The sequence below is a fragment of the Dipteris shenzhenensis genome, chromosome 20 (genome assembly GCF_047967505.1).
Source record: "Dipteris shenzhenensis isolate YYH24624 ecotype China chromosome 20, Dip_SZ_1.0, whole genome shotgun sequence".
Lineage (NCBI taxonomy): Eukaryota > Viridiplantae > Streptophyta > Polypodiopsida > Gleicheniales > Dipteridaceae > Dipteris > Dipteris shenzhenensis.
This window is the reverse complement of record NC_141615.1, coordinates 27,078,686-27,103,237: the sequence shown is the minus strand read 5'-3', so window position 1 is coordinate 27,103,237 and position 24,552 is coordinate 27,078,686. Positions and strand designations below refer to the sequence as shown.

The 24,552-nt window shown below is 44.7% G+C and overlaps 1 protein-coding gene across 1 annotated transcript in view; it reads right to left on the bottom strand.

Annotated features, from left to right (window-relative positions):
• Positions 1–24,552, bottom strand: part of LCBK1 (long-chain base (LCB) kinase 1) — a 129,257-nt gene that overhangs the window by 19,406 nt on the left and 85,299 nt on the right. Inside the window, exons 5-6 of the mRNA XM_087391379.1 lie at positions 24,230–24,267; positions 11,178–11,324 (exon numbers count right to left, since the gene is read on the bottom strand). Coding sequence (XP_087247505.1) covers positions 11,178–11,324; positions 24,230–24,267 — 185 coding nt within the window. The remainder of the gene's footprint in view (positions 1–11,177; positions 11,325–24,229; positions 24,268–24,552) is intronic.

The window sequence follows — 24,552 nt, the reverse complement described above, 5'->3', positions numbered from 1 at the left end:
CAGAATCCTGTTTCTGAAAGGAAAAACAGGTCCACAATGGAGATGGCCAGATGCATGCTTAAGGCCAAGTCTTTGCCCAATAAATTTTGGCTTGATGCAGTGATGTGTGCCAACTATGTGCTGAATAGATCACCTACACGGGCGTTGCAGACTGTTACACCTTATGAAGCATGGAAAGGCAGGAAGCCTTCACTTTCACACATGCGAGTTTTTGGATATGTTGCATATGTTCATGTGCCTGAGACATAAGCTTGATGACAAGGCAATCAAATGCATATTTATTGGTTACAGCCAGGAGAGCAGAGGGTATCGGTTATACCAACCAAATACTGGGAAGATTATTGTCAGTAGAGATGTAATCTTTGCTGAACATTCAGCTTCTCCTCTTGTGGACTGCAAAGCTAAGCCAGATGTGGACATGTTTGATGCCTTTGAATCCTAGTTACCTCTGCCATCCTCAGAAGACGACTTTGACCAGCAACATGAACCTCATGCAGGCCCTCCACCAAGCAATAATCAGCCACTACCTCATGCTGATTTGCAGGTTTCTCTTCCGGCACAAAATGATCCCACTATTCATGATGCAGTCATTGAAGAAAGAGCTGTCAATAGACAGCAAAGGCAAGTTCCCAGATGGCTTCTTGATACATTGAGGGACAGCAAACAAGATCAGCCTTTTGCTGCCCAGACAAGATCAGGGAATAGACAGCATGGTCACTTTCTTGAGTTTGCACTCCTTGCTACAGCTTGCAATGAAGAGCCTCTATGCCATAAAGATGCTTTTGACGGCAAAGAGTGGATGGATGCAATGAGGGCTGAGTTACATTCCATTGCTAAAAATGACACATGGGAATAAGTAGATCTCCCTCCCGGAAAGCATGCCATTGGAACCCGGTGGGTCTACAAATTAAAAAGGAAATCTGATGGCAGCGTAGATTGATACAAAGCCCGTCTTGTTGCAAAAGGGTATGCCCAACAACAAGGCATTGACTTTGAGGAGACATTTGCTCCCACATCCAGGATTACTACCATTAGATGTGTCATTGCCATTGCAGCGCATCATCATTGGCAAGTGCACCAACTTGACATCAAGACTGCTTTTCTTCATGGGGATCTGCAGGAAGAAGTATATGTCACACAACCTCCTGGCTTTCAGGTTGTTAATACTGAAAATAAGGTATGCCGGCTTAGAAAAGCCCTTTATGGTTTGAAGCAGGCACCCAGAGCATGGTATGCCGAAATTCATGCACACTTACTATCCCTTGGTTTTCAGAATACCCCCACACACCCCACTCTTTATGTCCGCGGGAGTGGATCTGATTTTTTAGTGTTGATTTATATGTGGATGATATGCTCATCACGGGCCCAAATACTCAGCAAATTGCAGCTTTCAAGGCTGATTTGCAGCAGGTTTTTAAAATGTTTGGGACAGCTCCACTATTACTTGGGCATTCAGTTTGCTCATGTTGAGGGGGGTATTATGATGTCTCAGTCCAAGTATATTGGACAGCTCCTTGATCGTTTTCAGTTTGAGGATTGCAAGCCAATCTTTACTCCAGTGGACCCTGGCTTCAAATTCTCAGCTCATGATGGGAGCCCACCATGTGATATCACTCTTTATCAACAGGTTGTTGGATGCCTTATTTATTTATGTCACACCAGATCTGACTTACAGTATACAGTATCTCAGCTCAGCAGATTCATGCACGTGCCCAGTTCACAGCATTGGCAGGCAGTGAAGAGAGTCTTCAGATATCTCAGAGGCACTCAGGATTTAGCCCTCTTCTATAGTAATCAAGGTTCACTTACCATGCATGCTTACACGGATAGTGACTGGGCAAGATGTTCCGACACCAGAGTGTCACATACTGGCAATTGTTTTTTGCTTGGCAATTCATGTATCTCTTGGCTCAGCAAGAAGCAACCAACAGTTGCCACATCTAGCTGTGAGGTCAGCTGAGTACAGGGCAGCTTTCCGCTACAGTAGAGTGTGTTTCGCTTCGACAGTTACTTATAGATCTTGGTATTCACCAGACATCCTCCACTATTGTCTACACTGACAGCCAGAGTGCTTTGGCCATTGCGAGTAACCCAGTGTTTCATGCGCGTACCAAGCATATTGAAGTTCACTATCATTATGTTCAGGAGCGGTTGTCAGCAAGAGACATAGAGTTGTCCTATCTTCCCACAGAGGACAACATAGCAAATATGTTTACAAAGGCACTTCCTCGTCCTAAGTTCGAAGTCTTCCAACAGGCTTTACACTTGGTTCCCTTTGTTACATGATCTGACATCCCTTGTACATTCATAGGTGGCTATATCCTTTTGGATGAACATGTGCCACCATGACCAGAAAATACTAGGTATTCTGAGACGTTTCCAGAATACTTCAGCCCATCCCATGGAGGGGGGTTTGTAGGCCATCTCCTGGTGGTTCTAGTGATGCCCGATAGGCCATGGTATGTACCTTGTAGGCATAAATATAGGCACTTGTAGTGTTAGTGCCTTTTAGGCCACATAGGACACTTAGTCCTCTGTGACACCTAGGACACTTAGTCCTAGGTCTAGGAACTTGTACCTTGTACTCCTTTTTTTTTCATTATCCTAGTTGAAGTGACGGCCGATTATCATCGACTCCTTTGCAATCTGCACTCTCTTTTTCAATCGATCCTACAGCTTGCAAGACTATGGTACGTCAACTACCCTCTCACATAACCTTGGGGTGGGAATAGCTTCCCTAAAAAAATTCATGAGCCCTTTTCAAAGTCAAATAATTCCATTCCAGCACCTACTTGCACAATGCCCTTCTCACACAAACGTATTAGTCTTGTAGGTGAAGTAACACATCACTAGAAGCAAACAAATCCTCTATCAAAGGATTAGTGAGCTTAATCTATGCCATACTTGGCACAACCCTTTTGATCCTTATTTGTTCCATAAGGGACTTTCTCAATCTTAAATTGTAGTTGTGTCACAATAAAATCCCATCCATTTGAAAATACTGCACTCCATCAATCCACCTTGATTAAAAAATTCCGAATATACTCTAGTGAAATTCACTACTCAATCTTTTATCTTTTCCATTCAAATTGAACAGCTGAATGGAGAAGTAACAGCCACAACTACGCCTAAGGACACTTGCTACTCTTATATATGAGCTTCTAAGTATTTAAAATCAAGGTTCTATTTCCCAAGCTTCAGACGAGATAGCCAACCCTATTCAAGATCATGTGAAAGAAAATAAAATTCTAGTCCCCATTGGGCTTGCCACCCTTTTTTACCTTTGACTCTGACACCATGTTAGAGAATTAAAAACAACACAAAATCCATACAAGATCAGAAAACTCTTTCTAATTCATTTGTAATGGAGATGGCATTAACCATCAAAAGACATAACAAAGAATAGCTGCCCTAATGTCAACATTGATCATCTCCTGTTGATCCTCGTAATCATGGTTGAGGCTCCTCCCTCTCCTCTTAGGATTCAGCACGGGTGATGATGCTCGTTTCAGTAGCTCCACTCTTACTGTGATTTGTATCAGGTTTTCTTTCAGTCTCATAGACCCATCAGTCTTCCAAAGACTCTAATAAAATTTCTTTCTTTCTTTTCTTTCTTCTGCAAGGACTTGACCAGGGGGGTGCCCTCCATATAGTGAGCAGAGGGGCTAGTAACCTTGAATATTATGAGCATCCTGATCCATTGTGTCAGATACTTCTTATCTGCCCTTTTGCAAGCTAGATCTTTTCATGCATCAGCTATTTTTAACCAACACGTGTGTCAAGAGATGTAACAATCTTCCACCAAACTATGCACGTACCTATCATCCAATTTCCCATGCATGTCTAGAAATCCTTTTGGATCAAAACTTGCCTGTCTCATATCATAGGAAAGGTGATCCATGTGTGGAGTATTTCCATCCATGACTGAGGTGCTTGGCAGAGAATGTATGTGAACCCTAGCGGCTTGGCATGGTGTTTGTGTCCTTGGTCCGGTAGATCTACTTTACCTGGATAGCGCAGTCACCTTCTGTATGGCCCTTACTTATACTCTTAAAATAGCCTATTTTTCAAGTCTTTCTTGAAGTCTCCTGGTTGTACTAGGCAAGAAGGCCTAGTCATAATTATTTAAGGTTGGTGATTTTTGTGTGAGGAATTTGCTAGAACAGACATAGGCAAGTGAGCACGCATATGAGGAGGATATAGGGCATGTCATAGAATAAGACATTCCTGTTTATCACTCCATAGTCATTTTAGTAGAATAAGGACTTGTAATGACGAGATGTCAATGTCTCAATCGCACCAATTTAAAGGGATCTGAAAACACGCACTTGATTGGCAAGTTACATTAGTTTTGATGCACGTCACTATTTGCGTTAAGTCGGGCCAATTGGCTCACTTAAGGTTGGAAACAATTGACCCAAGGTGATAGAGTGTGAGGGAGAGGGATTTGGAGTAGGGAGTGAAGGAGACACACTCACAGTAGTCACACACCAGTGGGTGGGGATAAAGGAATGAGTGGTACCTCCCCAAGTACACACACTAGTATATATATCTGTGGATAAGACTAGGGCCACTAAGTACCTAAGTACAATGTGTACTTAGTGTACTTAGTAGTACTAGATTAATACTGTTACAAGGGTGGCCAGTGCCTTTACCCCAACAACCTCCCACTTAAAGGCAGTGTGCCCATAAGAGAGAGTAAAAGAAAAACAGCAATATACATCATCATGTACAGGACCAGTTGGTCTGCTTATCCTATACCCATAAGCCGTCTGCAGTGTGCAAACCGCTCAGCAGCCAATCCTTTTGTCAACAGATCTGCTGGATTGTCATCAGTGTGAACTTTCACAAGCTGAAGTTGCTTGTTCTCAAGCACCTCCCTGATAAAATGATACTTCACGTCGATGTGCTTCGTCTTTGCATGAAAAACAGGATTTCGTGCCAACTGTATGGCACTCTGACTGTCACAATGCAACAATGGAATCTCCAATGGATAACCCAAATCTGCCACTAACCGAGATAGCCATATAGCCTCCTTGCATGCCTCAGTGGCTGCAATGTATTCTGCTTCTGTGGTAGACAATGCAACGCATTGCTGCATTCTAGATACCCACGACACTGCACCTCCAGTGAAAGTGAAAACGTATCCGGTAGTAGACTTCCGGGTATCAGGGTGACCGGCATAATCAGAGTCTGTATAACCTTGCACTTTTGCATCTTGACTGCCGAAACATATACACAAGTCCTGTGTACCCTTCAGGTATCTCATGACACCTTTTAATGCATTCCAATGCTTTTTGCCAGGTTTAGCCATGTATCTGCTAACCACTCCCACTGCAAACGCAATATCGGGCCTGGTTGCAACCATAGCATACATGAGACTGCCACATGCTGATGCATACGGAATCTTTGACATCTCAGCTTTCTCAGCATCTGTCTGAGGGCTGTCCAAAGCACTGATTTTCACATAAGGAGGTAATGGAGTACCAATACTCTTCCCCCCCTCCATGTGAAATCTCTGCAAGACCTTGCCAATGTATTCCTTCTGAGACAAGTATAGCAACCGCTTTTCCCTATCCCGAAGTATGCGCATACCCAATATATGGTTGGCATCACCAAGATCCTTCATATCAAAGGTCTGGTGCAATCTCTTTTTCAAGGCATTCATCTCCTTATGAGATTTTCCAGCAATTAACATGTCATCCACATACAAAATGAGGATAAGTAAACTGCCATCTGAAGCTTTCTTGGTATATAAGCAGTGATCAATGTCACTTCTCCTGTAACCCTGGGTTCGCATGAATGTATCAAACTTATGATACCATTCCCTGGGTGCCTGCTTTAGACCATAAAGACTTTTCTTCAGTCTGCATACAAGCTTCTCTTTGCCCTTCACTGTAAAACCCTCTGGCTGCTGCATAAAAATTTCCTCATGTAAATCACCATGAAGAAATGCTGTCTTGACATCCATTTGGACCAAGTCCATATCTGCATGTGCAACCAATGCTAATACAGTTCTGAGTGTTGTCATCTTAACAACAGGAGAGAATATCTCGTCAAAGTCAACACCATATTCCTGCTTGAACCCCTTGGCAACCAGTCTGGCTTTATGCCTTGGCTTTTCACCAAGTGTGACCTTAAGTCGATAAACCCATTTGCATGGCAGTACCTTCTTACCAGTAGGCAAGGATACCAATTCCCAAGTGCCATTCTTGTGAAGGCTGTCCATTTCAGCCTTCATAGCAAGATCCCATTGAACCTTGTCTGCCCTCTGCCTAGCCTCTCTGTAGCATGAAGGCTCTCCACAATCAGTGAGCATCAAATAATCAATGCCTGGAACAAATCTTTCTGGCTGCCGCGTCGGTCTAGATGACCTTCTAACCCAATGACCATCGTCTTGAGGTGGCTGTCCAGCCTGTTCATCACCCTGATAAGGTGGCTGTCCCATGTCTCCTTGCTGCATTTGCATGTCAGGAAGATCACCTAACTGTGCTTCATCCATTGGGATGTCTTCTGCCATACCTGGCTGTCCATTAGGACCTGCTGCAGCATCATTTAATGGCTGGTTATGCTGCTGTTGTGGCTGATTTACAGCCTGTTCGTGTTGCCCATGATGCCTGTTATCATCAATAGTTACTTTTAAAGGTCCCTGCTGTACAACAGGTTCCTTGAACATGATGGTTTCATCAAACACGACATCATTGCTGCGTATAAGTTTTCTGTTCTTGGGATCCCAAATCCTGTAGCCCATCTCACCTTTGTCACCGTAACCTAGGAATATGCATTTAAGAGACTTTGGATCCAATTTAGTTCTGTCCTCCCTGCGTACATGCACATACGCGACACAACCAAAGACCCGTAGGTGTTTGTAAGACGGAGGCTTGCCCGTCCATGCCTGTTCAGGTACACCACCACATAGTCTCTTGTTTGGTGACCTATTAATAAGGTGCACAGCTGTCTTTACAGCTTCAGCCCAAAATGTGTGGGGCAGTGCAGCATGTGACAACATGGATCTGACTTTCTCTTGAATGGTCCTGAACATTTTTTCAGCTGTACCATTCTGTGGAGGATCATATGGTGCAGACAACACCCTTTGGATACCCTTTGCCTCACAGAATTCTTGAAATTCTTTGGACAAGTACTCTCCACCATTGTCAGATCGTAAGGCTTTCAGTTTTTTGCCTGTCTCATTTTCAACCAGTGCAACAAACTTAGTGAAAGCCTTGAACGTATCACTCTTCTTTCTGAGAGTGTAAACCCACACTTTGCGGGTGGCGTCATCTATGAATGACAGTATGTACTTTGAACCTCCTAAAGAGAGTGTAGGCATCTCACACACATCTGTATGTACTAGCTCCAAGAGCTGTAATTTCTGATCTGACCTTCTCTTGTGAGGTATTTGTACTTGACGACCGTAGAGACAAAATTCACATTTCTTTAAATCTGAAAATTTTAGACTCGGCAAGTAACCAAAATGAGCCAATTGCTCCATTCCCTTAATACTCATATGGCCAAGCCGGCTATGCCACAATGAAATCTTTGGCAGCTCGGCGGCATTTACAACAGAATGTGGACAATGTCCACCATGAAGTGAATACAAAGTATCAACCTTAGGACCCCTGGCAATAGCCATTGCCCCTTTGCTGATTTTCCATTTCTGATTACCAAAGGTGGTATGATAACCATCATCATCCAACAACCCTGTGGAAATCAAGTTCTTCTTCACCTCAGGAACATGCCTGACCCCTTTAAGCATTAACTGCTGGCCATTTTCAAGAACAAGCCTGACATCACCTATACCAATGATAGAACATGCATGGTTATCACCAAGAAAGACAACTCCCTTCTGCCCTCCTGCATATCTGACAAACAGATCTCTGTAGGATGTCACATGAAAGGAAGCACCTGAATCTATAATCCAGGAAAACATATCTGATCCATCACCAGCATGAAGTGTATGAGCCTTCAGTGAAGAGGTGAAACATATCTCACGTCCACTGTCACTGTCACTAACATAAGTAACATTCAGCTCCTCTTTTTCTTTGCCCTTAGACTTGCCTTGAGCCTTGCCTTCTTTGGCTCTCTGGTCATTCTTCTTTTGAAAACACTTTTTCTCAATATGTCCCTTCTTGCCACAATAATTGCAGACAAGATCACTTTTAGAGCGGGACTTGCTCCTCTCTCTTTCTTTGTCTTTTCCACGTGTTTTGGACCTGCTGCGTGCATTCAAAGCATTTGACTTCCCAATAGCATTGTTCTTTCTGTTCATCTCTTCCTGTAGAAGAGCACTCTCCACATCTGCAAATAACAGAATGACATTTGAGTTGCTGGTAGAAGTCCTGAATGTGTCCCATGACTCAGGTAGAGAACATAAGATGAGTGTAGCTTTCAGCTCATCATCGAGCTTCAACCCCTGGTTGATCACCTGGCTGAATATGCTGTTAAACTCAATAATATGAGTGGACATAGCTGTCCCCTCCTTCATTTGAAGACCAACAAGCTTTTTCAGCCAGTAAGCTTTTCCCGTGGCACTTTTCTTGGCATAAGTATCCTCAAGACGTTGCCACATTTTCCACGCAGTAGGTTCATCCCTGATGCCTACAACCAGTGAATCAACAACTGTAAGCATAATGGTCGACCTGGCCAAGCCGTCCATCTTCTCCCACTGCTCATCAGTAATGTTGGAGGGCTTAACACCCTTCTCCTTTATAGGTTTGTACTGGTCCTTCTGCATCAACACATTGTAGTACTGTGTCCTCCATATGTCGTAGTTTTTAGCTCCTTCGAGCTTCTTTATCTGGAACAAGGACGACACGTCGCTGCTGGAACTCATGGTAAAGAAAGTAGAATCCCTGTAGGTGTTCAATTAAGCACCAGTTACTCCAAGAAAATTCTCCCGCAGCGGAAGTACGATCAGAAAATGAACTTGGTACTGTTTCAGTGAGAGATTGACCTTTGACAAAACCCTGTAAGTCAAATTTGCACTTTCAAAGCATAATAGTGCTCCACAAGATAGCCTGATGCATGTAGAGTGCTCCTACTTGACAAATTGCCGGTCAGGCTACAAAAGCCCCAAATTTGACTAAAGTCAAACTTGGTCAAAATCGACCAAATCTGTACCAAAAGTGATTGTACTTTCAGCAACAAGCTAAAGCATTTGTCCCAAGCATAATAGCATCAAAAGCCCCTTGAATTGACAGCACATTCCGTGCATTAACACAAATGGCATCAACTGCTACTGCTCACAAGGCGTCTGACTGCAAATCCATTGAGTTGCATCCAACAAGGCATACACTGCAAGTATCAAGTACAGATCTGTCCAATGCATACACTCAGTGCCACCACTGACATACAATCACTGGCTAAGTGATAGACCTGTCTCGACAGCTAAGCCTCAGTGCGAGTGAAAGCCATGCCCCAAGTGGAGTACTTGCTGCTGTACTATGCACTCGATTTTCGTGCAAAACAGTAGTTTCGAAATGTTTTCGTGGCTGAATGCTCGAGCTTGCGCATAGCACGTTGTTGGTGATGGCCGACGGAAGGTCGGCCCTTGGCGGCTGTCTGTGGGCTCTGGCCGACTGTGGTCAGCCGCTTGGCCAACTACTGTTGGCTGCGAGGCTGCAGCCGACTTGCTCGGCTGCTGTCCTCGCCCTGGCCTACGTCGCTAGCTGCTGCGCGTTGCAGCCCTTGGTTTGCAGCTTGCGCCCCTTGCCGCGACCTCGCCCTTTGCTACTCCTTGCAGCTTGCACGCCCGCGCCCTTGCCTTGCAGCCGCGCCGCAGCTACGCCGCCCGCGCCCTCGCCCTTGCAGCCTGCGCCCTTGCAGCCTCGCTATCGCGATCCGTCCGTACGGCTGTACGGACGACGTACGGACCTGTCCGTACGGTAGGGGTAGGCTAGGGAGAGATGGGAGTGGAAGCGGAGGGAGAGAGCCCGTTGGCTCTGATACCAGTTGATAGAGTGTGAGGGAGAGGGATTTGGAGTAGGGAGTGAAGGAGACACACTCACAGTAGTCACACACCAGTGGGTGGGGATAAAGGAATGAGTGGTACCTCCCCAAGTACACACACTAGTATATATATCTGTGGATAAGACTAGGGCCACTAAGTACCTAAGTACAATGTGTACTTAGTGTACTTAGTAGTACTAGATTAATACTGTTACAAGGGTGGCCAGTGCCTTTACCCCAACAACAACAATTGACCCAAGGTTGGGTAGGGGTACCTTAGTCTGCACATAGATAGAACAGGACTCTGCAAAGATTGACTGCATGGCTTGGGTAATAATGTTGCAAAGATTTAAAATTTCCATCATCTTCTAGAAAGACAGAATAGATAACAAAATTCTGAAACTCTGCCATAAATCTAGTTTGAACTTTTATGCATCTTCGATGTGCTTCTCACTGAAAGGGAGAATCCATGAGAGGTCATTGTCTGCTACCTAAACTCCACATCAAATGACACAATATGCACTGTACAGTTAGTCCATTGACAGAACCTTGTAACACAATGGCTTACTTCTGCTATCCATACTCTTATCTTTGTGTTCTATTCTATGTCCTTTGCTAAATTTAGACAGATTGACATTAATTAACCATGAATGCAATCTTGGGTGCAAAACTTTTTCCATGCAAACGCCTTTCAAACTGTTTTTCAACAATCGCAATTTAGTGGTCTAAACATACAACCCAACAAGTATACAGTTGCAACTTGACATCAAACAGCACATAATATGCAGTAGACAAGAAGATTATGCGCTGAAGCTATGAAGATGTATGCAAAACCCTACTTTGAAAGCAACATACTTGAGTGATAAGGCAGTATGAGCCCTATATTAAAGTACATAACATTAGAATGGAGGAGGCCTCCACTTGAGGACCTAAGCAAAGAAGCTTCACTACAAGTAAGCTACTTGTTTTATTAAAAAAGGATGCCCCTGGGGCCTGGCCCCCCTCCAAAAAAGCAAATATCCCTTGTAATAGATAGTATTATGCAAGCGTACCAAATTGCTCAACTTGACCATTTCAGGCAGCCATGTATAACCCAACCCTTGCAGAGCCTTGAAAGGACATTAGCAAACAAAAGATGTCAAAGCATCTTGAAAACAGACCTAAAAATGTCTCCCTTTACAACACAAAAAAACAAATGAATGGGGCAGATAAGGAAAGAAGAAAGCCACCCTGACTATGGCCAATGCAGCAGAAATTGGGTCGCGAATCCCCATCACAGTCCAAATGAGGGAATTGTCTGAGCCAGCAGGAATAATGCCAATAGGAATGGTCCTTGACTGTTTATCGTCCTCTCTGCTCAGGAGTCCATTAAGCACCTGCACACATTGCATTTTTCTCAATCAAGCCCTGAGCAATGTATAAAACGTATGAAGTTTATCAAATTCAGCTGTCAAAGCAGGAAAGTGAATAATTTTGCCTTCAGTGTATTTCTAGGTGGGTATGAGTTCTTGCACTCAGAGAACAACCGAACAAGAGTCTTCACAAAAACAATCACGAGTTGGCACCTTTGAACAAAAATAATGAATGTGCCATATGTATTAGAGAGCTTTGATGCACAACAGTACGATAATTGAGGACTAGATGAGGTTCAACAAGAAATGTTCATAGCATTCTTCTCTAAAGCTATCCTCAACTATTTATATGCCAATGTCATAAATTCTAGAGCTTCAGAGAGGGTTCTATAAGTTCACACAGATCCCCTAAAAGGACTCTAGCAAACAAGTTTGTAAGTAGTGATAAATAACGTTTATTTTTTGCAAACATAAGATTCTTTCTGCCTCCAACCCAAGCGAAGAGAAGACAAACATACAGCTTACAGCATTTCACGTTCATGAATGTGCCATATGTCTTGGAGAGATTTCATGCACGATGTGTTATAATTGAGGAATAAACAGAGGCTCAACGAAACCATTCATCTCTAAAGCGATCCTCAATCATTATATACGTCAGTGTCATGATCAAAGCCAATGGGAATTCTTGAAGAATTATCAAGCAACACTAAAAACAGTCTTTGGGCATAAAACGGGGTGCTTGAAGCTAATAATGTGGATGGCTTGCAGCCAGAGATGGATGGGCCTTAGGGTCTATAGACTAGCCAAAATTTTATAAGCCAAAACACAACGTTAAAGACATGAGTTTGGGGATTCATCACTCGAAGACATGCTTTACCCAGTGGAACACTCCCTTATACAAAGATGAAGGTCCACTCTTCATTTTCCACCCAGACATAGAATCTATTGAAACCTATCCAGCCAGCCATAGACTCTATTGAAACCTAGCTCTCCCTTGTTCTCCATCTAGTCGAGTGTTTTCCTATGAGAACCCCTCACATGCTAGCTCTAGAATCACCCCTAAACGCAGCGCTTGACAAGTGGCATCTTTCATGGTGCAATGTGTTCCACAAGGGACCTTTCCATGAAGCCCTCTCATGGGCTCCTTAAGCACCTCTTACTAGGCCTAGGAATGATACTAGACCCAAGTCCCCTAAGCCCTACTATGCAAGCACTGGTGAGCCTTCATGGTTTCCCACCTTATCATAACCGATCCTTAGAATTCCATGACTACATTTGACGTAATATTCCCTTCCCCTTACAATGGTTTATGTCCTTGAAAATTAAATTGGGAAACCTCCTCTAGAGACTGCTTCCCTTTCACATGCTGAACTCTCCTCAAGCCTATCCTTCCACCTAAACATGCATTCTTGATGTATGTCTTGCTCTTTTTTCTTGTCTATCTAAAAAATCTCCTGGTTCATGTGGTAAAGATGCAAGTTCAACGAGTTCAAATGGAATTTGTAATCATCACCATCTTCTAACTTCATTTTAAGCCTACTCACATGACAAAATGAATGTACTCTACATCTTTCTAAGTAAGGCTAATTGTAAACAAGTTCTTTGATTCTCTTAAGTATTAGGAATGGTCCACAATACCTAGGAGATAACTTTGGACATTTACCCGTCTTTAGGGTTTCTGAAGATTCTGGCACCCTAAGATTGACTTTCTCTTTTCCTTCAAACTGTAACTTTCTACGGTGTGGGTTTGCACAACTTCTTGCTCTATCTTGAACCTTTTAATGCTATCTTTTGCTAATTTAAGCATTTGATTCACATCTTCGAGAGAGTCTTTGGTTGCTTAAATCTTCTCTTTCGAGGCCTATTGCAATTGGGACTCCAGCTCGAAATCCATACATCATCATGAATGGATGCATTACTATATGCGAATTCTAATATGGGCAAATAATGTTCCCAATTAGTTTGCATCGCTCTGAGGATGATCTGAAGTGCTCATATTCAAAATAGTTTCCAACCTCATTAAAACAGCCCTCCAAAAGTGATTGTTAAATGTGCTACACCGGTAACTAACAATACCAGAAGGGTAGCCCATACAACCTATAAAGATGCTACACAAATAGCTTTGCTAATTTGAGAGTTTTAACCTCTTTATCGGTTGGAATAAATAGATCCATCTTGTCAACCAATCCATGATAATCCACACAGAGTCATGCATCCTAGCTTGGAGATACATTCCCGTTTGCTCTGTATCTCCAAAGGATGTAGCAAACTGCCTACTTTAAAGCATTCACCTTTGATGACCTCGCATTTTCGGCACTTATAATCTTAAATGTCCTTATCTATTCCAAGCCGAAAGAATTATCTTTTCAAAAGTACATACGTCTTCCGAATTCCATCCCTCGCTCTTCTCTTTATATGTCGTCAATTTTACTTTCCTTTATTAGTTCCCCCAAGTTAATTTTTTTTTCATACACCCTTTGGTTTATAACCAAAAAATTTCTATACACCTAAATACGCAGCCTAACTTTTTACTTTATTCACTCTACCAAATCCACACTTGAATATACCTATCTTTTACACTTAGAATACTTTTTTACATAGTGCCGGTTAAGTTTATGCTAAGTTTTTAATTTATTGTGACCCCGATAACAAGGGAGGAGTGTTTATGACACCTGTCTTCCCAACTTAAGTTAACTTGGTTCTTATCATGTTTTCTTGTTGGATGGTGGCAGGTATGCAAATTCTCCTCTTAAATAAAAGAGATGCTTGTCAGGACTTCACCGGCTTTACTTTTGTTTGCAAGTATTTTTTGCTAAAACATTATTGCCATTCCTTGTCAATTAAACTCTTACATACTTTTTCATACATTCTCGTAGGTATTCTACCTACTCACTCAACCACTTCCTTTCACTCTATAATGTTCTATTTTTTCTCTTCCCTAACTCCTTTGTCTTTTAACTATGCAAAAGGGGTTATTGACTTGGATGAGGCAGGTATGACACAGAAACAGCTGACAGACAGGGTCCAGCAATCACATAGTACAGACACGCACTTCTAGATATGGGTAGGGTGCATGATCTTGTCATTTATAATGGTCTTCAGCTATGGCCCTCCTCAGGTGGCTTCACTTGTTTTCCACACGGGGGGGGGGGGGGGGGGGGGGGGGTCTAGCGTAGTCGACTATATCATGGGATCCCTTGCCTTCGCATCACACGTGACTTCTCTATCTCACCACTCCCTCCTAGGGCGGACCACACTTACCTCCATCTGACAATGCCGTCTACACTCCAATCACTCACACTACTTACCATGATATACATTTTGATCACGACCTAGCTACAGCTTACTCTGCAGACTTTACACACTACTCACATACATCGATCATATACCCCTCTTAGAGGACCGCGCTACTTTGATTAGCCGCTCACTCCACGAGGATGCCTTAACACGCTTTCCCTACACTACCCGTTGCATTAGACCTCTGTCCCTTGGATCTGTGCCTTGCAATAGCTGGTACGATGAGGAGTGTAAGGCCCTTTGCCAACAGCTCCGATTCGAAGCCAACTATAATCTTTTGAATGGTCCAGCCACGATACGCGAGTACCGTCGACTAGTACGTCGAAAGAAGCAGGCATTTATTCACCGAAATGAAGAAGAGTTACTAAATACACTATTCAGTAACAACTCCAAGTATTTTTTGTGCAAGTTCCTTGAGTGAAAATCACCCTCACCTCTCATAGATTCTCGAATTTGGCACGCATATGCACGCAGCCTTTATGATGTCCCACACCAGCCCACCCCGGATCTCTCGCACTCACCCCGCCTCACCATTTGCACCGTGTTCACTAGAGGTGGCATCAAGGACGCGGCATTGAAACTCCACAATGGTCGAGTGAAAGATCACGAAGGACTCTGCACTAAATTTGTTGCATATGGGATTCATATCCTAGCCCCAATCCTAGCCAAGTTTTTCAATGACGCAGTTTGCATTGGCTTCCCGAGAGCCTGGACCCTTAACACTATCACTCCTATTCACAAGGCAAGGGATCCCATGAGCCCAGGAAACTACATGACCATTATGATTGGACATGTCATGTCCAAGATTTATGCATCAGTACTTGACACAAAGGTTAGCCGGTTTGCAGAGATGCGGGGACTCAAACCAGAGGGGCCGGCTGGATTTTGACAGGACCATCAGACCATGGATCACGTGCTTACATCCCAGAGCATCATAGAGGAGGCCAAATCATGAAAGCAGAAGGTATACTGCTACTTTGTTGACTTCCGCAAAGCCTTTGATATGGTCCCACGGGCTCGCCTCATTAGGCGCCTGCAAGACCTGGGGTATGACCAGGAGATCTAATGGGCTGTTATGGCACTCTATGAGAGAGTCTCAGGTCAAGTTCGGACAGGTCCCGGATGGGCAGAGGAGATTCTTAGCACCATTGCAGTCAAACAAGGTTGCCCGTTGTCACCTACCTTGTTTGGCCTCTACATAGACGAGCTCGAGACCTTTATGAGGACATTAGGGGGGCCTGGTTGCTCTCTCGCAGGTACCTTTTATGCACGCAGCCTTTATGATGTCCCACACCAGCCCACCCCGGATCTCTCGCACTCACCCCGCCTCACCATTTGCACCGTGTTCACTAGAGGTGGCATCAAGGACGCGGCATTGAAACTCCACAATGGTCGAGTGAAAGATCACGAAGGACTCTGCACTAAATTTGTTGCATATGGGATTCATATCCTAGCCCCAATCCTAGCCAAGTTTTTCAATGACGCAGTTTGCATTGGCTTCCCGAGAGCCTGGACCCTTAACACTATCACTCCTATTCACAAGGCAAGGGATCCCATGAGCCCAGGAAACTACATGACCATTATGATTGGACATGTCATGTCCAAGATTTATGCATCAGTACTTGACACAAAGGTTAGCCGGTTTGCAGAGATGCGGGGACTCAAACCAGAGGGGCCGGCTGGATTTTGACAGGACCATCAGACCATGGATCACGTGCTTACATCCCAGAGCATCATAGAGGAGGCCAAATCATGAAAGCAGAAGGCATACTGCCACTTTGTTGACTTCCGCAAAGCCTTTGATATGGTCCCACGGGCTCGCCTCATTAGGCGCCTGCAAGACCTGGGGTATGACCAGGAGATCTAATGGGCTGTTATGGCACTCTATGAGAGAGTCTCAGGTCAAGTTCGGACAGGTCCCGGATGGGCAGAGGAGATTCTTAGCACCATTGCAGTCAAACAAGGTTGCCCGTTGTCACCTACCTTGTTTGGCCTCTACATAGACGAGCTCGAGACCTTTATGAGGACATTAGGGGGGCCTGGTTGCTCTCTCGCAGGTACCTTTGGTTCAGATCCTACTATACGCAGATGGCGTGGTACTGATGTCCTCTCGCGAGGGGCTCTAGAGATACTTGGGCGCATCGCATCCTTTTTGCGAGTCACATGATTTAAAGGTCAACCTTGGCAAAACCAAGGTTATGATCTTCAACACATCTCGAGCAACCATGTACAGGGGCAGTTCACTGTCGATGGGGAGCCGGTTGAGACTGTCCCCTCGTATACCTACTTAGGTGTCGTTTTCTTTGGCCCGATCTTCACGATGAGACCAGCAATGCAAGCCCGTTTGAGTAGAGGCTATGCCTCGCTTGCCCAGTTGGAGAGACAATGCTTCCATTCACATTTTCAGAATCCTCGGACCAAGGCTCTCATATTTGACTCCTTGGTTTGACCAACGGGCATGTATGGCAGCCCTTGTTGGGGGCCTCAGACACGGAGTGGGCTCGAGTAGACAATTACAGATTCTCTTACTCTCGCAGATGATTTGGAGCAAGCCAACAATGCCGCACCATATCATTCAGGCCGAGTTCGGAGCTTACCCCCTTGCTGCTAGATGCTACCTTCCAAACTATCACCTATTGCAGCTCCTTGCTGGTCCTTTGAATTGCCTCTGTTGCCCACTCAACCCATCCTCCCTCTGGGCTCTCTTTCGGCTGCCTCCAAATCTCTATCACCGACTCTTGCTCTTGTAACAAGGAGTCAAGGATGCAGATCCCCTTCTAGAGAAGCCCATGTCGGGGCTGTGTTGAAGCTACAAAATCACCAAGGAGTGGTCTGACATCGCGGTACCTGCCAAAATACCAATGGCTCCACCTCTATGCAGAGCCCAATCTCCCACATAGAGGCGATCTAGCTTCTGTAGGAGTACTTTGTGCCTACACTACCCAAAGGAAAAGCTGAGGCTATCTATAAGCCTGGAAAAATCTGTCTCTTTCCGAGGGTCCCTGCCACGTGACTGTTAAGATGAATTGCTTCCAAGTGCTCCTGTCCGCCGCCGGCATCTCTGTGAAGGACGCACACCCCCTATTTGTCCTCCCCATGCTCTAGATTGTTAAAATCTAGGAGCCTCTTCGCCAGCTGTCTCCAAAAGGCGGGGTGCTACTGCCTGCACCCCGGGTATAAACATTCAAGATGCCCATCCTGGAGTCCCCGTCCCTAATCTGCATCCAAACTTCCTTGCTTGTGATCAGCTCTCCCTGGGTGAATACGTCTGCAGAGAATGTCTAAGAGACTGAGATGCACACTCCCCCACTCCTGCCTACTACCGAACACCACACCTCTAGGCCTCCCCCTGGCAAAAGATGGTGATGTCGGCTAATATCTGCTGCTAAAACATATGCTCCTGAATCAGAAGGAAATCCACCAATCTCCCAACCACTGTCAGTGCATGTCAGTAGATCCCAAGGAAGAGGCGGGCTGTGGGCTGCTCTTCAATGATCGAGTGAACCACCAGAAAACAGTCCTGAAAAAAAGGGGTGAAAGCTCCGCAAGGGGTCATGAACCTGAAGCACAAAAACCTTGAACGGAGAGGGAAGCTCCAAGTTTGAAGGGAAGAGCCTCCACTCCTCAAGGTAGACATGGAGGAGGGGGCTGCTTGCTGGAAGAAGAACCAGCCTGCAGGCTGGCTGCTCCACCTTGTATCCTCGAAAGGGAGGGCCAGGGGCAGCAATGGCTGCTGCCTACCTCACCACACCCGGGGGAAGCCCCAAGTGCCAAGCGGCTTCTTTGGAGCAGCCGCACCCTACTGCTCAAGCCCACAAGCCAAGCGGAGGGGCGAGAACCCACACACCCGAGACGAGGGGACACCGGTGGGGTCACGGACCCTTACGGCTCTGCGCGTGGCATATAGCCCCGCCCATGGCCTCAGAAGGGGGCCGGGGAGGTCGACAATGGAGCGCGAGGGATGGAAATGTTGGGGGGGGGGGGGGGGGGGGGCCTTGGTGGGGGCAGGGAGGGGGGCGCACAACAGATGGATCTTCACTTGATGCCATGTGTCCCACAAGGGACCTTTACATAAAGCCCTCTAGCACCTCTTTCTTAATGCCTAGGCCTAGGAATGATCCTCGACCCAAGCCCTCTAAGCCCTAGAAGTGCAAGCACTGACGAGTCTTCATGGTTCCCCACCTTACCGTCACCAATCCTTAGGATTCCATGACTACAATTGATGTGACACCCAGAGACCCTAACAAAAAACTCACGCCTCTAGTCATGGCAACCATAACAAAGCTACCATGCGATGGTATGAGTAAGATGAACAAACCGCATTATTCTGCTGCTAACATGATGCTAATACTGTGAGAGCATTCCTTAGGTCGGGCCATTCTACAATTGTTTGTATCTTGGCCACATCCATGAAATAATGGGTCCAAGATAATGAATCTCGGTTCAAAAGAATTCACTCTCCTTTCCATTGATGAGGAGAGCATTTTCAGATAAATTGAATTGGTTGGAGGGGACTCAACAGCCGGGAGTTCCAAGAGGACAAGGCTGAGAGAGAGAGAGAGAGAGAGAGAGAGAAAGAAAGAAAAAAAGAAAGTTTATTAAAGTCTTTGAGAGATATATGGGTCTATGAGAATGTCAGAATCCTAATACAAACAAACTGGGAGGGTGGAGCTACTAAAAGAGCATCCACACCAATGCAAAATGCAAAAAGCTAGTGCTAAGTACGACATAGTCATGTCAGAGTGATCGACTACACATCAGTATCATCATCATCATCATTACGTCATCCAAGTGGATGAGACAGCGGAAGCATGTAGTCGGTGATAGAGTGTTGTCAGCTGCTAGCGGGCGTGGTCCTATGTCGTCTCCTGGTCATAGCTCTGCACCTAACAAGGGCTACAGTGACCGCTGTCGGTTGAGCCCCAACTCTGAGCAAAGAGGAGATATCCCCAAGTGTAATATGTGTGTCAACCCTTTGTCTAAGTTGTCGTGTCACTGGCTCTAGATCCCCATCATGTCGGGGCCTCGTAGTATGGGAGTCCATACACTCTGGCTGAAAGAACTCCGTGATCGAGCTCTAAGAAGGGTCTACCAAGGAGGAGTTCCGCTACTGTCTATGTGATTGAAGTAGAAGCTCGCGGTGCCTAGTGCCTCATGGATGAAAGCGGCCAAGCATCTATGGTCTGGATAGGAGAGAAATCGAGACAAAACCCCAGAACTATCTCTAAAGAGGCAGTAGAAGCGCCCTCGGATCTCGTAGTATGTGAGAACTATTCATATTCTCCATTAAAGCAACAAGGGAGCATCTGGTATTTCTTCAATCAATACCACTGCGCCGCTTGAACTCCTCTTTATATAGGGATTTTGGGTTTGGCGATGCATATATCCTCTATGAAAGAAACCAACCCTAATACTAATCCTAGGGAGGGACCTCCCTAAAGTAGCCCAAGGGTGTGTTCAGACAACACTACTCATAATCTAACAAATCCCCCTATAGTGGAATTGTGTACGTATACAAAGAAATCAATCAATCACGTAAAGGAAATAAGCCTAAAGCTTTGCAGAACGCTTCAAACTTTTCTCTAGGTATTGCTTTGATGAAGAAATCAGCAACATTGTCATGTGCAGCAAATCACTATGATCTCCCCTGCATGAAGCCTTTCTTTGACATAATAATAGTGAAGCTCAATGTGATTGGTATGGGTATGAAAAACTGGATTCCTTACCACAGCCACAGCACTCTGACTATCAATGAGAACAGTACTGGGTGTCTATTGACACTCACGAAGATCTCCAAATAACCTCCTCAACAATACACAATCTACAATTGCAGTGAAGGCTGCCCTATACTCAGCCTCACAGGTATAAGGGGCAACACTGGGTTGTCTCTTACTTAACCAAGATATACATGACTTGCCTTTAAAAAAAAACTGGTGGACTATCAGGTATCATGGTAACCTGCCAATTCTGAATCACTGAAAGCATATAACTGCAAGCTGTCCCCCCCTGGTTAAAACAATATAAGGTACCATGTACCTTGTAGGTAAGCTAAAATACGATTAACTGCTTGACAATGCTTAGTACCGGGACTATGCAATGTCAAGCAGTTAAGCATATTTTACATTACCTTACAAGGTACATGGTACCTTGTTAAAACAATACAAGGTACCATGTACCTTGTATAGGTAACGTAACTGCTTGACAATGCTATGAGCATAACCTTGCTAGTCTTGGAAAAAACAAAGTGAATATCGATATTCGTCTAGTATTGCACAGATAGATAAAACAGCCAACTGCCTGGCTGTACATACACATATCATAGGGCGCGCAACTGTGCAAAGTCAGGTCAATGGCGACAAAGTCTTAGAAATCAGTTCCGTCTCAAGAACGACTTCATCAATATTTAGGAGCGATACTTCTCATAGAGAAAGCTTGGCCCAAGGACCTTCAGGTCTCACACAAGGTTAGAGGAGGTGGGATTCACGTGATGCTCAGGTCCTATGATCTCTATGTCAATCAAGAGGTCATCATACATTCCGTTCACGCAGAACTTTGTAGTGTTCTTGAGACCATGTATCAGGCGAGGTGGGATTCACATAACGCTCAGGTCCTAGGTGTGATCTCTATGTCAGTCGAGAGATCCATCATTTCTCACATCTGTTCATGCAGAACTTTGTAGCGTTCATTGGAGATTCTTGAGACCATGTCTCAGGCCAAGAATGCGGCAAGAGTTGCTTTTCTCAAGAAAGACCTTGAGAATTTGGAGATGATGAAGGTGGCATAATGTCGATGATCAAGATCCAAATTTGCCATGGATGTGTCCACACAACACTCCTCATAATCTAAGCAGGGGACTGGTCTCAATTAGATTGGTTGAGAAATTCCGCCACAGCCCCATCAAACTCCTCATCAATGGTGACCCCTTTCCCGTTAAAGGGGCCTCTATGACGATGTAATGGTGCAACTACTATACTATCCAAACCCTTGTCCGAGGGGTGTTCCTTAGAAGCCCTTGTTGGAGCAGAGTTTCTAAGGGTTTGAGCCTGTAAGCCGCTAATGATGAGCTTTCCCAAGAGGATTGTACTTTGCATCTGTGGGTCAATGATGCTGAGAGGTCCCTTTTCCTGTGGCATGATTATTGTCTACCAAGCTACTCTTTCCCACTAAGGCACCAACAACTCTAAATACCTTCAAAGAAGCTAGAAGTACCACCAAACTATTGCATTACTAAAGATGCCGAAAGGCAATTGCACCACTAATGATTTAAGACCTAACATAGGCATAAAAGGACACTCATATTCAATGACTAATAGGCCACCATAATTAAGATGCACTGTAGACCAAAATTCAAAGTGTAATGAGGTGACAAACTCAAGATGAGGAGAGAGATCTTCTTAAGCAGTGAGGGTCCGAAAATCTAAATAGCCTTAGCTTTTGATCACTAATTCCTATTTTCTCTAAAACAACTCAAAGTTGTTGCACTCTATTACTAGAATGGAAAAAGCTCAGTAACACACGAAGAAGGGCATTGAACTTAAGACTCTGGACCATCCAAACAAGGGACCATGCCAATCATTGAAGAACCTATACGACATGATTAGGCATGGCGACACGATGTTCCAAGCCGAGGCCAAAAGAACCTTGTTCACCACCACAATGACTACTTGGCAAAACTCCATCAAAGCAGTTTGTGGCACATACTCTCGAGTACTTGGGCAATCTGCTACTCGATTGATATATCCAACCACCACCTCGCATCCTAGATATCTCATCGTTTGTCCTTCTGAAGCCGAGAGCCTTCCCCTTTCCCCTCAATCCCCCCCTCTCCCCAAACACAAAAACCTCTGTGGAATCTACAAAGAACCCGATTAATTTATTTCAAATCATCTTGGATCCTAAAAACCTCTAACAGGTGTCTGACCCTCTATAAGCTGACTGCGGAATTCTCCCGGATAGGGTTGTGTCATCTAGGAACTCAAAATCCTAGAGCTCTTACTCTTACTAGAGCGAGAGGCACATCCATCTGTGGCAGCCAATTCTGGTCGAAGAAAGTCATCTGGAATCAAGAGAGGGCCAAGTGGGCAGCCTTGCTAGCCTATGTCTCTTTCAACGTCAATCAAGTCTACTCATATTTGTCTGCTAACCCCTAGGAGTCCGGATTCGCTCCTTAAGCCTCTCTATGGAGGCTCGCTCTCAGCTTGCTTGCATCTCATGCCTCAACCTCTTAGTCTGCATCGCTCCTTGGTATGGCATTTGTTGTCCAATAGGCCCATACAACATGTAGTTGGGTATCCTCCACAATCCAAATCTATGCTATGGCATGTTGAACCCCCTCCTCCAGCTATAGGGCATTTGGAATCCTCGGTCCCTTTTGAAGGAACCCCCTGCATGGCTGCTCTAGGCATAAGACGATAGAAGAGTGATTTGGCATCGTTGTACTTGTCAATCTCCCAATGGACCCTCCCCATGTAACGTCCAATCACACAATACACAATGAGTTGAGTCTCTCCAAGAGTCATTAGCCTTTATGCAGCACCTAGAGTTTGGGACCAAGATGATCATATGCTTGATACCGCACACATATTAGTTGGGCACAACAGAATAAGTAGACCTGCCCGGTCCATGGGGCTTGGAGATGGCTCCCCTAGCAGCTTGAATGTCTCCTTGTGCACTAGCACATTTGAGAGGGGCTACCAAGGTTGGTGTCTCACTTGGAGTTTCCTTCATGGACTACGATATTTGTTAGCCTTACACAATTTCACAGCACAAGCCCAAGAAGGATCACTACAACTAGCGTATGAGCCAAGGGACAAAGACCCACAGATGATATAGTGTTGGATGCACTTGAGTGGTAAAGGAACAAAGTGGTTAAGCACTAGGGGAGGCATTGACCCCAAACCATACAGAAAACAAAATCAATGGCGATTACAATTATGGGAGGGTGGACCGCTAAGACAAAGTGCAATGGGACCTAGGGGAGACCATCCTAAATTAGGCCATTAGAGAGGACAGCGGAGGTGCCCTTCTTGTCTTAAACCATCCGTATTGGCAGATAACTATAGCTTGTTGCTGCATTTTGAAGTCCCTCATGGGAGATAGGGCAGCAACTACCACTTGAGGTCATCAATAGATAATAGATCTTGGTCCACCTCTAGACTAGCCTCTGCTCAAGGAAGATTTTATACATTTTCGGTTGTGGCACACAAAGGTTGCTTTGTTTGTGGCACACAAAGGCTGCCTATTGGCCCGTGATTGGAGCATACGAGAAGAGACATGACATGCAATTGTTCTGAGGCACAAGACTTGGAGGCAATAGTTCATTGCCTGAGGAGTTGCCAGAGCTATTAGCAATTATGCCCATGGTACAGATAGTCCCATATCAGCACTCTAGAATCATCTGTGCGTGACCTCTTTCACTTCCCATACTCTACGCTCCTAGCATGACTTAAATAGTTTAGCAGCTCTTTCACCTTGCAATAGCATTGTAACAACAACAACAAACATAGAACCCAGCTTTACATAAGAGAAGACTGTCATCATAGGTTGAAGGCCACCAACAAGAATCTTCACTATCTAGATTAGCTTAGTATTATAACCCTTCAATGATTGGGATGTGCACCACAAAAGCATACCTCATTGATGAGGCCATCACCTCCCACGCAAATGATACCTACACAATATTTCCATGAAATATCAAACAACAAGAACTATCCATGGAGTGCAAATTGGGAAAAAAACATTAAAAACATTAACATCATATCGGGATCAGGGGTTTGAATGGGGGGAGGCATGAAGCCTAACATGCGAGAGAGGCATGAAGCCTAACATGCATAAGTTAAAAAGAAAAATAAATGTATACATACTTGCTACATGCAAAGAAATAAATGCTCAAACTCTCAAGAAACATAAAAGAGCCTACCAAGCCCAAAACCAATCTCTCTTATACCTAGATGAA